General features: G+C 38.1%; 1 protein-coding gene across 6 annotated transcripts in view; it reads left to right on the forward strand.

Moving 5' to 3' along the window:
* Positions 1 to 17,275, forward strand: part of DOCK4 (dedicator of cytokinesis 4) — a 251,424-nt gene that overhangs the window by 230,707 nt on the left and 3,442 nt on the right. For 3 of the 6 annotated variants that reach the window (XM_083800778.1, XM_083800777.1, XM_083800779.1), the window contains exons 42-52: positions 17 to 193; positions 3,756 to 3,839; positions 6,122 to 6,241; positions 6,587 to 6,708; positions 6,978 to 7,098; positions 7,607 to 7,688; positions 7,919 to 8,028; positions 9,144 to 9,311; positions 11,432 to 11,504; positions 14,098 to 14,211; positions 15,111 to 15,172. In XM_083800778.1, coding sequence (XP_083656904.1) covers positions 17 to 193; positions 3,756 to 3,839; positions 6,122 to 6,241; positions 6,587 to 6,708; positions 6,978 to 7,098; positions 7,607 to 7,688; positions 7,919 to 8,028; positions 9,144 to 9,311; positions 11,432 to 11,504; positions 14,098 to 14,211; positions 15,111 to 15,172 — 1,233 coding nt within the window. Of the gene's footprint in view, positions 1 to 16; positions 194 to 3,755; positions 3,840 to 6,121; positions 6,242 to 6,586; positions 6,709 to 6,977; positions 7,099 to 7,606; positions 7,689 to 7,918; positions 8,029 to 9,143; positions 9,312 to 11,431; positions 11,505 to 14,097; positions 14,212 to 15,110; positions 15,173 to 16,490; positions 17,168 to 17,275 lie in introns of those variants that run through there. The other 3 variants (XM_083800781.1, XM_083800780.1, XM_083800782.1) reach the window with 2 other exon arrangements.

A 17,275-nucleotide genomic window follows, 5' to 3' on the forward strand; every position in this document is an offset into this window, starting at 1 on the left:
CTCACTTCTTTTTCAGGTGGAAATGAGTCCCCTTGAGAATGCCATTGAAGTTTTAGAAAATAAGAACCAGCAGCTGAGAACATTGATCAGTCAGTGTCAAACTCGACAGATGCAAAACATTAACCCTCTCACAATGTGTCTAAATGGGGTCATTGATGCAGCAGTTAATGGTGGTGTTGCTAGATACCAAGAGGTAAGCAATTTATTTTGTATTTATTAAAACCCGTTATGTGATAGCTTCTTTCTGAATCTTTGTCTATACAGATGCAGTTCATCTGTATAAGCTTAGGACAGAAACTATTGTATCAATTATACTTTTAATTACAGTTATTTTATGGTGAGCTGATGTTAAATATCTATAGCTTTATTGAAACAACTGTTTTGGTGCAGATAGCTCTATAAACACATTCCGCTGACAAACAATTTCACAAACACTTGCATTCTTTAGTGGTTAATGCTTTTCTTTATCATTATTTTGCTTTAGAAACAGTTCTAACTGTATTGCTATAATATGTACACCCTGATCCCGTGTCTGGAGGTACTTCTGGCCAACCAGCACATTTCATTTTGTATGCTGATGTTTTGATTTAAGAGACATAGTTTTTAACAACAAATGAATTCACCTCATATAATTGTTTTTTTGTTTGTTTGTTTTTACATCCTTCTTCTGCTTCTCCCAAATTTTTGAGCAAAACTGTTTTCTGGAAAAATCTAGTGAGTTGTAAAACACATTATTCAAAAACGTCCAAACTTTTACTTCAGTACTAGATTTGTCCCCAGAAGTTGTTCCTGATTATTATCATCTCTAAATCACCTTAAGAAAGCTTACATTTTTGGGATGCTATATTTTCATGAAGTTATGTGGGACTTTGAAACTGCAATAAAAAGAAAGAAGGACTACTTTTTTTCAGCTCAGCTTGATCTCTCTGTTTCTCTTACTAGTCTTACGAAATACTTGAATTGACTACTTGTTCCTTTTGCATTTAAAATGTCAAGTTGAGTAGTTATCCACTTGTGTCAAAGGCTACAAGATTTGGTGTTCAGTCAACAGTGGTAAATCTGATAAAACTGCACCTAAATTAAACGACAAGAGATTTGAGTCTGCTATAGTGTTAGAACCTGTCATTAATACTGCAGCATTATGAAAGCTGGGAGGCTAAAGCAAAGCAATACCATGTTTGATGTTTCCCAGCTGCCTTTAAACAAAAAGGACAACAAAGCTGTTTAGCATAGCGAAGCACCACAAATGTAGTCCCTGGAGCAATAGAGTCATGTCAGAGCTATGTCTGGTTCGAATTAGTAGTATCTGAGTTTGGTCAGAGCTAGCTGGGTGTCTCTGCATGGCTCTCCCCATTCTTCAGGAGTGTATTAAAGGTTTTAGCTTGTTCCATTCTTTTTACTGTTCTTAGCTTCAATTCTTGATCTCCTAGGTAGTCTTCATTTTTAGTTTTTGATTCCCTTCTGTCCTTTACCCATTTCTCTCTCGTTCACTATCTAAAATAGGATGTTACACATTTACATTTCACCAATTTGTGTTTTAAATGCCCAAACTCATAGTACTGGCTGTGAGATTTGTGTGTTTTTTTCTTCACCTTTGCTCTCTTTTCATATTCCCTTTTCAGTCTTTATATATTTTCCTGTTGTTTTGCCATTTCTCACCTCCTTTCTATCTTCCTTCTTTTCCGTCCTCTGTAAGTGCTTTTCTCTATCCATATGATTTGCTTGCTTTAGCCTTCTCCCCTGTACAAAACCCAGTCAGTCTTGGAGCATGTAGTCTTTAAGGTAAGTTTAACTTTGTCTTTCCTATACACTCTTTCCCTTTTGGCAGCTTCCCAGCTTAAATCATAGAAGACCCAGCAAATAATGTATTTTGGCCAACTGCTGCCTTTTTGATTCTGCCCTCCTTTTTTTTTTTCTTTCTTCTTCTCTCCTGATGGGATAAAGAAGATTCATCTCTAATCACTCTGCACTTGATATTGCATCTGTTAGAAGTACCATTTCTTTCACTGGTTTTGGTACAGAGCAGATCCCAAGAAAATCTAGAGAAGTGATAGTTACGCAAAACCTTTCTGTATGCTAAAAAGCATCAAGTGTGTTTTGTGCCCATTAACACCTCTCAGATTGCACTTTATGCTATAACATACGTTTCTTTAAGCTCCTTTGCATATGCTAGGAATAGAGTAGAGGCGCTTTCATGCTTAATTATTGGAAACCACCAGTTCCAAGACTGTTACTGGATTTAGTCAAGTTCTGGTGGTTTTGGTTTTTTCTTCTAAAATACTGGAGATTTTGCTTAAAGTTAGATTATTATATCTCTGACTCATATTACAGCTCTTGCAGTTCTCTCTCAGCTCAAAACTACCGAGACACCACCTGCTTGATATTGAAAAAATATTAAGATTTTAGACGAGGGAAAAAAATTCAGCTGGCAGAAGTTTGGGGTTTGGGATTTTAGCAAGTATCAGAGGTCTCCTTTCTACAGTTTAGACTTATAAGACTTCGTGTTGACTTATCTGCAGTGAGAGGGCCATGTGAAGTAAATACTCTTCACTACAGTATCAGCATTTTCTGGACAGGTCTCAGCACTTCCTTGTTATGGGTTGCCACAGCATGGGATTTTGGAACTGTCAGAGGAAGGGGTATATTAATCTCCAGCTCCACCCTTCCCTATATTTCCAAATGATTATGCATAGCAAAGATTTTAACAGCAAAAGTTGGATGGAGGGTGGATGTAAGTGGTGTATGAGAGAATCGCTAACACAAGTGGAAAACAGAGCACAGAGTAACAACTACTGTCCTCTCCGCTCTGTGGAAAGCAAACTATGTGTACATAGGTATGCAAACGGAGACCTTTTGTGACAAATGCACTTCTGAGAAGGTCCATAAATCTCTCAAAGGAGCAGCTGGGCATTTTCTTTATAGAGTAGAGCCAAGCAGTGTTGTAAATTCAACGTAATCCCTTTGCAGTGTAGGGTAGGTGCCATGGTAAGGAAGATACAACCATGAACAAAAAGGTGACTGCTATGTCCAGGCTACTGCTGGTAGGTAAAATGGCTTCAGGGTATTATGGCTGGTGCTATTTAAGCATTGAAGATGGCATGGAAAGTCATATAAGCTCATTAACACGCCTAGATGTTTATCAGATGTTCCTGTAGTGGAAAAAAGTGCGTCTTTTCGAAATTTTGAAATCATTGTGATTTTTGAAATTTTGAACATTTCATTTTGAAATCATTGTGCGTTCTTTCAAACTTTAATCATATTAAGAATGAAAAGGATTCTGTCACAGCTCCAATACATGTAACAGCATAAAATTATGTGTTGTTCTTATCCGTTAATATTTCTTACATTTAACGGATAATGAACCTCCTAGTATGAAAATACTTTCTGCCTAGATCTTTGCAATTATTTGAAACTTCTATGTCACAATAAGTGAGGGAGAGATGTTTAGTTTCAACTATGATTTCGAAATCAGGTTTCCAAATCTGATTCGTAATCTGTCCAGGATATTGAACAACTGACTGAATTACACTTAAAGAATGGATTCATTTTATTTGCCCATATTCCAGCAATGCTGAAATGAATAATTAATTATTTAGCATTATTTAGCATCTTCTATTGTATTGGAAAAGGAGCTTTTGATTCAAAAATACCGTGAAGAAACTGTTGTTTTGTTTTTTGTTTTTTTGTTTTTTTTTTCTAAAGCCGTTTGCTTCTACTTTTTTTTACATTTACATTTACATTTTATTCTGCTTTAGGCATTCTTTATCAAAGAATATGTTTTGAACCATCCAGAGGATGGAGAGAAGATTACGCGCTTGAGAGAGCTGATGCTCGAGCAGGTAAAGTGGGGGTAAAAAATGGCTAGGTTGCCTGCTCAGCTGTTCTAGCTAAAGTGATATGTCCCCCAGATAAAATATTAAATTTCAGAGGTTAGTAATTGCTTAGTGGTCTGTAGTATTTTTCTGAATTACACAGCAACTTCCTATATAAGCAGGTTTCCAGGTCATGCTAATATATTCTCCCTAGTCCCTTTCATCATCATCTTAATCTATTCAAACTATTCTAAATTAGAAGTTTAGAATAGTTCAATTAGAAGTTGAACAAGAGCCAATTTTTTGTCTTCTGATGATCATGTGCAAATATTTGCACAACATATTTTACCGCTACTACAGAATAAACATTCTCACTAAAAGGTTTGATGGCTTAACCAAATATTTGTACATTGCAGTTTACCACTAGTACAGAATAGACATTATTTTTACAACAAAGTTTATCATAAGAGCAAAAGGGGAGAAATTCCGCACAGTGGAATGTTCTATTCATTACATGTTTTTTGTATTATTTCTTCATTTTTCCTGTGTACTGTGGTCTTTACATCATGAATATTCCTGTAGAATTTGCTAAAATAAATAAATAAATAAAAGATAAATGTTCTGCATAGATTTTGATGAATTTAAGGAAAATACGGGTTCTAGAAGTTGATTTATTACATTATATAATATTTTTCATATGTTTGTGGGTTTGGGGACTGGTTTTTTGTTGTTTTTTTTTTTTTTGTTCGTTTGTCTGTTTGACCTTTGTTTTCCTTTATTTCAACAAAGCAGGAAGAAGGTAAAAATATCCTTAGATGCTGATTTGGTTAAGGAATAAGCCAAATTATTAAATTCAAAATAGTCTCATTTTTAGGAATGATGAATAAACCAAATATTTGCAAGGTGGAAATCGAAGAAAATGCCAGGATGTGGAGACCTAACCCCTATAATTCAGTCCAGGAGCAGGGTTTACAGATGAGAGTGGGAGCTGAGCAACAACTCATATCTACAGTAGCTCAAAAGCTACTGCAGAAATCACTGGGAGGCTAACAAAGAGGGGAATTATGTATAAAAAGGCTGGAAACCCTGAAACAAAATATTTTAATCAATTTATCCTACTATCTCAGCTTTTTTAACTGACTGATGTATCTTTGCTCTATGCAGCATTTTGAAATTTCAAACTTTCTTGCCAGCTCAGGATGAAAAGGTATTGGAATTTGGCAAGATAGAAATTCAGTTTTTCATCAGCGTTGTGGTATCTTTTGGTCAGATCAGCCGAAGTGACAGATCCTCAGGGAGTATAAACCAGAACAGGTTCACTGGGCTCATTTTAGTTAAATTTAGATAACGTATATTAACTTTACATCACAGTTTCAGTTTTTCAAGCTATAGCTAATCTCACTAACTCTTAGAATTTAAAAATAAGAGTTAGTAAATTCCCATGACAAAATGTGAATTCCAAGCAATTTCAGTTAAAACCTGTCTGGTGCACACAGGTGATGTAACAGAAAACACAAAGGATTCAAAAGGGCCAGGCTGGCTCAGTGTGTGGATACACGAGCTGGGATTATAAACTGGGGTCAGTGATGCTGTGCAGCTGCATTGCCCCCGAGAGGCCGATTCAAAACATCGGCAGTAGCTCTCATCCAAAGATATTACAGCACAGTGTAACTATTTTGTTTTGACATCCAGATTTATCTGACTCACCACTTAACCAATTCAATATTTTATATTCCTATGACTAAATTTGAGCAAGATGGGAGTTTTAGCAAGGTTATTCTGAAGCCTGTTGGGCCTTACACTGGGGATATGCATAAAGCCACTGCTTACTGGGGTCTCTGTGGAAATGAGATAGAGCAGAGAACAAAGGACTTCACAGAAAATACATTCCAAGGTCTCAGGTTGATGTGGTTATTGCTGTTCTGTTTCATGTTTTTTTATGATAACTTCTCATTTCATTTAGGGCTTAGGACTGCTCCTTTGTACAGTTACCATTTAGCCAGATTTTTCACTACATTATCTGTAGTAGTTCTTAGATTAGAATTGAATTCACATAAGCCAAATCTTTTGGAAAATCAAGTACTAAAATAGGAAGAGGCATAAATTGTCTTGTGTGTCCCTTTTTTGTCTTAGGCCTGGTTTGATTACAGTTCTTTCAGGGTTGTAAATAAATTATTTTAATACAATACGTATTTCATTACTTTTTTTTTAAAATTAGTGTCATAAATGTTGGTCGTTCAAAAGATGAAAGTGTAAGGAAAACAGATCAAAAAATATTTTTCCCCTCTTTCCTACTGTCTCTTCTGCAGGCCCAGATTTTGGAGTTTGGCTTAGCAGTGCACGAGAAGTTCGTGCCCCAGGACATGAGGCCTTTGCACAAAAAGCTGGTGGATCAGTTCTTTGTGATGAAGTCCAGTTTGGGAATACAGGTACATGAGCAAGTGCACAGATGAACCAGGAGACAGTCTAGTTGCATTAATGATTGTTACTTTTCCTAAGCAACATATAGTGACATCTTTTGGTTGTTTGTCCACATTACATCTTGTTGTATTACAGTATGACAAAGCAAAGGTAAAGTTCATAAACTTTCCATGCAGTGCAGAGAAAAATATTCATGTTTCACTAAAGGGAAAATATCATCAACAAAAAGTTAAAATGTTTTTCTTGCTAATGATGAGGCTGATCTAAAATACAGCTGTAACTATTCAAATGAATATCTGTGTGTCACAAAACGATGTTATGTTCATTGTAACCAGTCTTTTCACAACTTGCAGGAATTTTCTGCATGTGTGCAAGCTAGCCCTATCCATTTCCCAAATGGAAGCCCTCGCGTGTGCCGAAATTCAATACCTGTTTCTATGAGTCCAGATGGTGCCCGGGTAATACCACGACGCAGGCAAGTTAAATTAATAAAAGCTGTTAATGTTGTTCCTCATGAAAGATGACCCATAGAATATTTTGTGTGCACACTTCCTTCCTCTAAGGTCAGCCTGAAGTATCTTCAGGCATGAATCTTCAGGCTTCTCACTTCCTCTCTTCTCCCTCCTCCCTCACCAATAAATTCAAATTAAATTGTAGAGGTTAATGTCATGTGCTGTTTTCACATGAAAAATTATGATTGGCAACTGGAGTTAACCATTTTGTATTTCATTATTTTCATAATAGTCCCCTGAGTTACCCAGCTGTCAATCGGTATTCATCCTCATCACTGTCATCCCAAGCTTCTGCTGAAGTCAGCAATATCACTGGGCAGTCAGAAAGCTCCGATGAAGTTTTTAACATGCAGGTACAAATTGTTGTCATTCTTCAAACCATTTTTTTCTTGTGAAGTTACTTATTAAATTGATGTTTCTATTATTCGATTCAGAAATCTAAAAGTAACTGCTGATACATTTTTAAAACAAATATTTACATGGGCTGTTAACCTCCTTAAAATACAAAGGACAATTTTTATGTAACTGTTTCTTCCAAACTTGGAGTATGAATTTTGGAACAAATTAGTAAGAATCAATTCACTTTGCAAAATTATCTGACCTTATTTAGACATTTCTGTCCAGTAGTCACAGTGACGTAATATTTTAACATATTAATTGTATTTCTATTTATTCAATATTGTACTAAATCTTTTTGTGTATTTACGTTAACATTCTTTATACTGTTTTGCTGAAAAGCTACTACAGCAAGTTACTAGTTCTTTATTTTAGGAAAAAAGTTTTAGTGAAATGTATTATAAACTTTTGCTTTCCGAAGTATTAAGTGTGCTGTGGTAACACCACCATCTCTTCTGAACACAGCCTAGTCCATCTACCTCAAGCCTGAGTTCTACTCATTCTGCTTCACCTAATGTGACCAGTTCTGCTCCATCCAGTGCCAGAGGTCAGTGCTCATCTCGTGTGGTAAACTGAATTAAATGATTCTTGATATGTTGCACAGCTGAATCCTTAAATAATTTTTGCACAATGTCACCAGACATTGAATTTGGCCATTTTTTTGAGGAATGAGAATTATTGGTAGTAGAGGATTTCTTTGTTATAAATAGCCTTAGAGAATTGAAATGTCCAAATATCAGTGTGTGTATTTAATCACATGACACATTTATATTGTAGCCTCTCCCCTGTTGTCTGACAAACATAAGCATTCCCGAGATAACTCTTGCCTGTCCCCAAGAGAGAGGCCCTGCAGTGCCATCTACCCTACTTCTTCAGAAACCTCACAGGTAGGAAACTTTCTGGGAGGCCCCCTAAAGTTAAGATGACATTAAAGGCACTTGAACTTTGAGCAGATTTTGTCTGCTCACTGCTATGATATATATATATTTTAATAAATAATAGCTTAGCACACACGAAAGAGGTGTGAATAGAATGCACTGTACTTGATCACATTTCTGCTTCCTTTTATGGGTTTAGATCTGTTTTTGATATTTACTCACTGGAGTGAGAGGTACAAAGACTTACCAGATCATGTAACATGCTTCTCTAAAACAGCAATATTTATTCAATCTAGAGAAGAAGAAAAATGGAAAAACTAACAGTTATCCTAGCAGTTATCCATGTTGACCTCCCCTTAATCTCTCTGAAATAGCTAATCCTAGCCACTGTGAGATAATAACCCAGTCCATGTGGCAATTCGTATTTTCAGTGGAGTTTCAGAAAAGACGTTATGTCACTCCAGATGAAAGAATGAGTTGAGTTCTTACCTTAAAATTATTCTTACATAGGTCTGTATACAATCTATATCTTCTGAATTATCTGAAATGCAAAATGGGCTTGGTGAGCTAGCCAATTTTGAATCCTTATTTCATCTTTTCTTCTGAATGGACCTGGTTTCCTAAAGCACTTTCCTTTAATATAGTCACTATTTCAGTCCACACCATCACACTATGCACATCTGGCTGAAGATGAGAAAGAGGAGAACAGAAGTATATTGTGAAAGTCCCTCTTTTCAACAGTAATTCTCGTTTTCACCAGAAGTTTTGCCTCTGATAAAATACGATGTGGTAGTTCAGGATCCTTTATTTTAGAAATGGTTTGTTGGTTTCTCTTTAGTTGTTGCATTCTTGTCTCTTGCTCCTTGAGTTACTGAATTGTCTGAATTTTTTCATCTTCTTGTTTAAGCCCTCATGCTATTATTACCTGAGGGCTTGAGAACTAGTATTGAAGCTTAGCCAGACTTAACAACAGTCCTCGGTAGCTACTTACTGATGTATCTATTGGGCACTTTCTCACTGGTAGTGGAGCCAAACCAGTGTACAGGAAAGATCAGGAGATGTTCTTTAAATAACGCGGTTTTACAGCTTGCCGCAAAGAAAAATTATCCCGTTTTTGCTCCCAGACTGCAAACTCTTGCTTTGCCAAGTGGAATGTGACTTCTGTTCCCCACTCTACCCGAGATTCGATAAGGGAGGCTGAGGAGCTCGTAGGCCCAGTCCCCACTCACTCAGAGACTCGCCTGGCAGCAAAATCTCCCAATCTGTCTCTACCCTCAGTGTCCCAAGAGAGGGTAAGTAGAAAATTAACTTGCTTGTACAGTGAAGCATGTTTCAAAGATGAGAAGGTCTGACAGTTTCTTTTTGCCCTCATAACTATAAATGAGGATATATCTTTCTGGGGAAAGGTGCAGTTTCTTCCTCTGGTGCTGTATTTCCTGAGCAGTAAAAATGGATGGTGATCAGAAGGAAAATTCTGGTTCTCTACATTATGAAAAAGACAGGAAAAAAGAAATCCTCACGACAACTGTAAGGAGATATCTTGGAGACACCCACAACTCTCATTGGAATTCAGATGCTCAAGTTTTTCCTTGTACTTTCTATTTTCATTCTAACACAAGTTAACTTTTACAGTTTTGGTTGGAGCTTCACACTACATTAATGAGGAAAGGACCACCCATTTATGAATGTCTTTGTTATGGCTTAACGAATGCAATTTTCACAATATTTTTTCAACCTGGAAGCATGAGACGCACAGGCAAATTCCTGCTCTTCAAGTCCAAATCCAGTCCTTTCAGGCTGTAGCTACCTCTTTTAAGGAAGTTTGATGGATTGAGTAGAACTGGACCACAGCCATACTGCATCTGATCCTTCATTGAAATTGCTGCTCAAGGTTCTCTATGTATAGCTGCATTGTCAACATCCGTTTCTGATTGCTTTTTGATCTCTGACTGAGCAATTGTACAATGTCTCTCTAGCTTCTTCCATGCTCTGAGGGTGAATGTCTATTGTCATTGACTGGTTCCTTAGTTTTTGTGCTATTCTTCTTCCAACTAGAGCTTTTTGGCTTTCACGTTTGGTTCTTTTGCAGCTCATTAAACATTCTGTGATTGCTCTTGTTCCTCCATATGGTTTTATATTCCATTGTTTCAGCATGTCCTCGTTTCTCTGTAACTCATGCAGCTTTTGCCACTTTTAGCTCCCCCAATTTCAGTTGCTTTTTCAGCTTCTGCTCTTTACCTTCACAACAGAAGACAGACCTCAGCAGTAGCGCTACACTTGCCCACCAAATCCTAAAATACTGCAAACTTGCTACATAGTGAACATTTGATCCAGACTAGGCAGGAACATATGATCGCATTTTTATCACATTAGAATACACACGTAGTTACACCTCCTCAGTTTAATGGTAACTCCAGGAAAAAAGATAATGCCTGATCCTGCGTGATGAGCACAGCACAGATGGGCAAACCTAGTCTATGTCAAAGTCTACCAATACATTCACTTACAAGATGCTTTAAATCAAGTCAAATAGGGCATGGATTCTGTGATTCTGTATTTATTCTTCACTCTGAAACGTGGTGCTGCAACAGATCTACGATGATTGCTCTGGAGATGGGTTTACCATTGTGTGGAACCATGGTGTAGTGTCTCAGCAACTTGGCACAGGGCCTCTATGAACACTGGGAGGAGATGTGAGAACAGGGTTTGATAGGTTTGGATTTCACTGATCTTCCCTTAAAAAAAAAAAAAAAATTGGAATTAACTGTATATTATTTTTTCCTGTTGTCAGGATAAACTAGTAACCCACTGATTGTTTGAATGTTGCCAAAAGAAATAACTAGTGGAATTTCAAAGTAATTTCGTAAATTTTCTGTGACATTTTTAAGTTACTATTCAGAAAAGGAAAGAAAAAACATACCTTGTGGATCGGGTCTTATCCACAAGAGAAGCAAGAATGATACTACTAAAAAGTCAGGGTAGGAAATAATACATTATGATCTTCACAGGTAACAGCCATAACTTGAATGTTGTCAAACACTACACCTTGGCCAGATGCTGATTCTGCAACGAAGTTATTGCAAATCTATCCATGCACGTTTAGTACTTTATCAAGTTAATTCACTCAGATATCACTTGAAGAAAGAGGCTCATTTTGTCTTGCAGGAAGCAGGAAACTGACAGAGTTCAGTATATAATAATCTTCCCACTGAGTGTGTACAATTTTTAGACAAGTAGTCTATTTGTATACATGTGTTTTTACTAAATTATTTATGTTCCTAGGTGATGTTTATCACTTTACCTCCAAGTAGACTTGTGTGGTAGGGATAAAAACAAAAATATATCTGTTTTCTCAAAGGCTACTCACATACAATTGCAGTTATACATAAACCATGCTGTTCTCAATTTATAGAGAATGCTGTTTAATCATATTGGAGATGGTGCTTTGCCACGAAGCGATTCCAGTCTGCCTGGCCCTGACAAAGGTGAGTGGAAATCATAGAATCATTACGGTTGGAAAAAACCTCTAAGATCATCTGACCCGACTATCCCTCTACCACCAAGATCACCCTCCCAGTCTTGGAATCAATGAAAATTCACGCGTCATATTCTTGTAGAATGCCAACTGTTGAGCACATAATGTCATCTCCAAGCCTCAAAGCACTAACTGAAGCATGCTAACATTGTCAAGTTTCAAAGCACTGCCAAAAAGAGGGGAAAATGGTGTCTGTTCAAACTGAGTGTTGCACTCAGAAGGGCCCATAAGTTTACAGGAAGGGGTGGTGCAGCATGTGTGAGATCTGTCCTTTCACCATCTAACTGCTTTGTTAGAGTAGTGTAGGGAGTTGAACCCTGGTGACTGGAGCACAGGGAAGCTGAAGAGATGGGCAGTCATGAAGTTTGGTACCTGCAAGTTTCCTTTACCAAACATGTCTCTGTGATTTTAGTTACGCTTTGGAAGGGAAAAGATCAATTAGTGTTTTTATTTTTTTTTCCTAATCAAAGTAAATAAGAAAGAAACCTATGAATTGCAATAAACAATATTGCCTTTTATAATTTTTCACATGGGGAAATTCAATATTATTGGCACAGTTGTTTTGCCAAGATTTTGTTATGTGCTCTGTATGCATTTTATGCTCCATAATTTCATTGTGCTACCCTTTGTTGCACCCTGAATAAAGGCTACAATAAAATAGATGTATTAAAAGCTAACATTTCAAGAGCATACTATAAACAAGCACTGACTGAGACTCAGATTTTCATCAGTAAGAGTTGATTTTTATAAATATTTATGTGTCCAGGTTTTGATGTAAAATGAAGAGTGGAATTTTTCACAGGAGTGAAAAACATGAAATAACATGAAAATGTCAAAACTTTTCCATTGGTCTATGCAGCCAAGTACATTACAGAATTGTTAAAATAAAGTATTCTCTCCAGGAGACTTTTTAGCAGTCCAAAGAATTGACTACTAGGGTAACTTAAAAAGGAAAAAAATTGGCTTCTCAAGAGATTCAGGCATTTGAAGTACCCAGGCCTGGTGCCAAGTCATTTTTAGGCTGAGGGCAAAACCACACTGCTAGGTGACAGCCTACGATAAAAAGCAAACAGTGAATTGCATACTCTGGCAATAAAAAGGCAAAATGATCCTCTAGAAAACAGACAGATTATTTTGTGCACTATTCTCAGGGTCAACTGATGTGCAATTATTCTCTAGCAATATTGTTACAGATACACTACAAATAATATTTTTTTCATGTTTTTTTGTGTTAAGTCTGGTATAGACTAGTATAGTGTGATTCCAGTCCTTCTGAAAGCCCTTGGTGCTGCCGCAATAGCAATAATTGCTAAAATCAATCAGCATTCAGCAGCAGCACTTTGAATTTCACTCTATCTTAGTAAATGAGCATGAAGTCCTTCCACGTGGTTCCTCACAAGTATGACACTAGCAGACAAGAAGGAAACTGTCTTAGCAAGGCATGAGTTCATGTTACTTCCTGAAAAACTTTTAACTTGGTCGAAGAGGTTTGAGGTTTTAAAGCTCTCAGGTATTCTTTTCCTCTGCTAGTTGTTTGTTTGTCTCATTTTTTGTTTGTTTGTCTCATTTTTTGTTTGTTTGTTTTCTTTGGAAGCAGCTTGTTCACTGTTTATGGGATGTGTAAGAAAAATTGCAAATTTTTCATTAGTTTGTGTTCTGTCCATGTTAAATGCTCTTCGTGTCTGTCTTATTCTTTCCAATAGCAGTGGCTGTATGATAACAAGAAATAATCCAGTTCCATTATGGAAGCTGTTCCAAACCTTATGGGGATCATTCAGTTAAATGGAATTTGGTGAAAGTAACACAGATACTACAACAGCCAGTTTTATACATGTCCAGGTGATAGTCAGTTTGCAGGATCCTGGACCACAGATACAGACAGCGTGTATATATATTGTGTTAATCCATAGTATTTTCTTAATTTGATTTTGTTCAAACACTTTTATATTTCTTCCCATTTTCACTCTCCCCATTTTGTGCCCTTCTTTCCGTCTTCCTTCACTTCTGAGTTCGTAGCCTATGCAGGCAACAAAAGACTGTTAGCACTGAAAGCTTTCTGAGGGATCTTGATTGGAGTTTGGTGAGTTCTTTCTCTAGTCCCTTCTGCATATAAAATGAGTTAATGGAAACAGTTTATGAATAGGCTGTTTTCTTACACCTAGAAACCTTTAAATAGGAGTCTGGTGCAAAGATAAACTGATTATGTTAACAGGCTTCAAGCTTCTCTCCCTTTGTGGGACATCTGCAGTACACCAGAGTGCTATATCAGCTGCTGCTGTTATTGATGGTCCAAACTGCTATGCAATCTTAAACTGACCGCAGGGCCAGATGCATATGTCAGGTAAACCAGGAGACTGACAGGCTTTATTTAAGAGCCTTTCAAATGATGATGCAATCACGAGAGCTTTTCAGGCATGCAGTTACAGCTGTTTAACATTTTCACTCTGCATATTTGTACCCGCATGGAGAAAGGCAAGTAACAGAGCTTGGATGTGGCAGCTAAAAGTGGTGATGCCTGTGTCAGCTTTTGCATTCTCTTCCAGCTGTAAACACCACTCCCAGCAGCTGGAGCCTGGACAGTGGGAAAGAAGCCAGAAACACATCAGACAGTGGAAAGCTTATATCTCCTCCTGTACCACCGAGACCTGCACAGACTGGTGAGTTAATGGACATTTCAGGCTAAACTCCAGTTAAAAACTGATTTACCTGAGTGCTTAGATTCTTTCCGCTCTGACTAACATTTAGCTTCTTGGGCACGTTAGTTTATTATTTGATTACTTACATAGAAGGCTGTAGAACTTCAAGTATTTTCATCTCATTAGGCTTCTTTGTAGCATTCTGTTTCCAGTACTCTGCCTCTTCATTTAATGACTGTGTAGTTTCAGACAGTTCATTCTGGTAACTAGGGAGGATGATCAAATTTAATCTTTTGATCTTATGATAATTAGAGGTTAGCAATCGGAAATGATCATTAAAGAAAAAGAATCTTACCACATGCACAGCAATCATGAAAGTACGTGAGTTCTGTTCTTATAACCAATTTGCCCTTCAAAAGACTAATTTCCATTTAAAGAAAAGACTTCTTAAGTGGTATTAGAAATATAATTGCTCTCAAGGGGGTGGAAACTTTTTGGAGTTTTAGCCTTATGCCTCAAAGTAAGTACATTTTGTATTTCATTTTTTCTTACTTGACATAAAAATACAGAACATAATTCTTAAAAAATAAAAAGGAGGATGGGAAAGGGGAGAAGAAAATACTGACTTAATTTGAGCCCTGTATCATTTGGTAGGATGTAAACCAATTTACAGTGGTATAAAATAAAAGATGGATGCAGAAATTTCTTGTATTTCATTGGTTGTATGGCAAGATAATCCTGAAAAAAAAAAAACATAAACAGAATCCCTAAGACTATTTGCAGCTATTGAGCAAATATGTAGAGGGAACCAGAGATAATGCTTGTATGTAGAATGATCTCTTATCTATTTAAATGATTTCTTAATGAAAATTGTAAAATTGTAATGCTAAGACTGCATTGAAATCTTTCTGCCTTTACAGCGTCACCAGCAAGACACATAGCCACTGTTTCCCCTTCTCCTGCTGGCAGATCACCGATGAAGGTACAGTCTTTTTGCAAGTGAATTTCCTTTGTGGGACTGACTGTAGGTGTTGTGAGGTAAATCATATATGTTAAATGTGTTATTTGGGATTACCTCTTTCATTCATTACACTGAAATATGTATATTTATTTCATTATCATATGCCTATTCAAAATCCAAAAAGTAAGTAGTCATAACAATCACAGCAGGTCTGAAGATTTTCAAAACTGCAGGTAAGAAACATAATCTTCAGACTCTGTAGCCTGTCAGTATTAGGCTTCTCACTTACATGTGTAATCAAGCTCACCTGAGTCAGTGGACAAAACAGAGTGTAAGAAATAAATGTAAGAAGTGCCAGCTAGTCCAGAATGCTGTCTCCAGCAGTGGCAAAAGGAGATGCAAGTCTGCAGTCATCTTTCTGCTTATCGTCCCGTGAGCCTGTTACTTCTCCACTTGTGGCTGCAAAGTGGACCAGGTTCAACACAGAGGGATTGTGCTTGCTGTCACGTGCCCTGTAGTCCCATTGCCGTGGTACACCTTGTGCTGAAGAGAGCGCTGATGCCAGGTTTCCCACTAGCTGCTTACGAGGAAGCTCTTCAGAGCATTAGGATATCGTACAAAAGGCGAGCGACGGCCTGCATTCTTGAATTGACTCAGTACTGCTGGTTCTTATGGGTATTTCAAGCTCATCCTAACCTTTTTTTCTAAAGGCCCGGACAGAATTTAAGCGTTTTACAGCCAAACTCTGGAATGCCACCTGGGAGGAGAGGAATGTTGGCCCAGAATACTTGTGAGAGTTGCTGGATCTCGCTTCAGGCATCCATGAGTTTCCAGACGCTTTTGGTGTCTAGACTGTTACTCACCACTGACAGGAGCAGTTTGCAGCACTGTCAGGAGCTAAGTGCTTCCCCCTGCTCAGCTCCTGAATTGAAGCAGGCAGGGTTTACGCATATTTGCTCTTGTTCTGAGTGACAAAAGCAAAGCTTCTAAGTCTTATCTATAGTCACTTAATCCAAGTGTCGAGTGCTCTTGGAACTTGAACCTATTGCGTCATTTATTTGAAAACTTTGACCCTGGATGTTTGTGTGGATAGGAGTGCAGCTGCAGCTTCCTTACACACAGGGGGACGGAATCTGAAGCAAGTATTTAATAAGCAGCATCCCCACAACGTGTGAAATGTTTTCAACATGTACTGAGGTTGTAAGAAAACTTGCTCTGTTTTTCCATAGCTTGAATGGCTCGATCTTTAGCTTTTTTTCCAACTGTTATGTTCTGCCAGAGAAGGCTGTCTTAGTACAAAACCCACTGATGCAAATGAATATTTTTCCATTGCTTTCAGGGCGCTGTGGATCCAGTCCTAATAACTGAGATTATCTCAACAGAATAAAGTCAGTGCAGCCAGCTTGTACCTTTCTGCCCCTTTTCCCTCCCTCCCCTCCTCACCCCTGTTGCATGGCTCACACTTCCACCTAAAGCTGAGCAGCTGGGTGCCAGGCAGTCTAATAAGAATCGGGCTCAGAAATCTGTCTTTGACATGATTTCTCCATTCCTTTTTTAGTCTGTGCTAGAGACCATTAAATCTAGGTTGTCTCAGACTGCTCTAGTCAAAATCAGAAATGTCGCAAAGCCTTTTCAACTTTTAACGTGTGCTCTAGCATCTGACAGCGTTAGCTGAACTTGCTTCACTAGAGCAGGGCTCCGTGGTGTTAGGTAGGGCTTTCCTGCCCCTGCCTCTGCTCCTCGTCGGTGCTGCCGTTGGTCCCTCACCTTCCCCACAGACCCGCAGGGCTGCTGGTGTAGCGCCTGCAACCTTTGTCCTCCCCCGGACCCTTGTCCCCAGGGCTGTGGTGGTGTTTTGGGTCACGCACAGCGGCACGGTGCGTCTGAAAAACAGCCGGGAGATGGGACAGAGGAACTGCAGTTCAAACACCACGGCCTAAATGTGCCTTTCGTTGCATGACTAAACTAAAAGTTGTGAGAACAGCTTTGGAAAATGGATGTTGAAGAGATCGAAGCATCAGCTCTGAATGCGATGCAAGTCCTGCGTTTTGGCATTAGGGGGCAGGACACCACTAGGCACACACGATGCGTGGGTATGTATTTCGTTTAAAGAGCTGCGAAACT

Source organism: Anser anser (genome assembly GCF_964211835.1).
Source record: "Anser anser genome assembly, chromosome: 1".
In the NCBI taxonomy this organism is placed as follows: Eukaryota; Metazoa; Chordata; class Aves; order Anseriformes; family Anatidae; genus Anser; species Anser anser.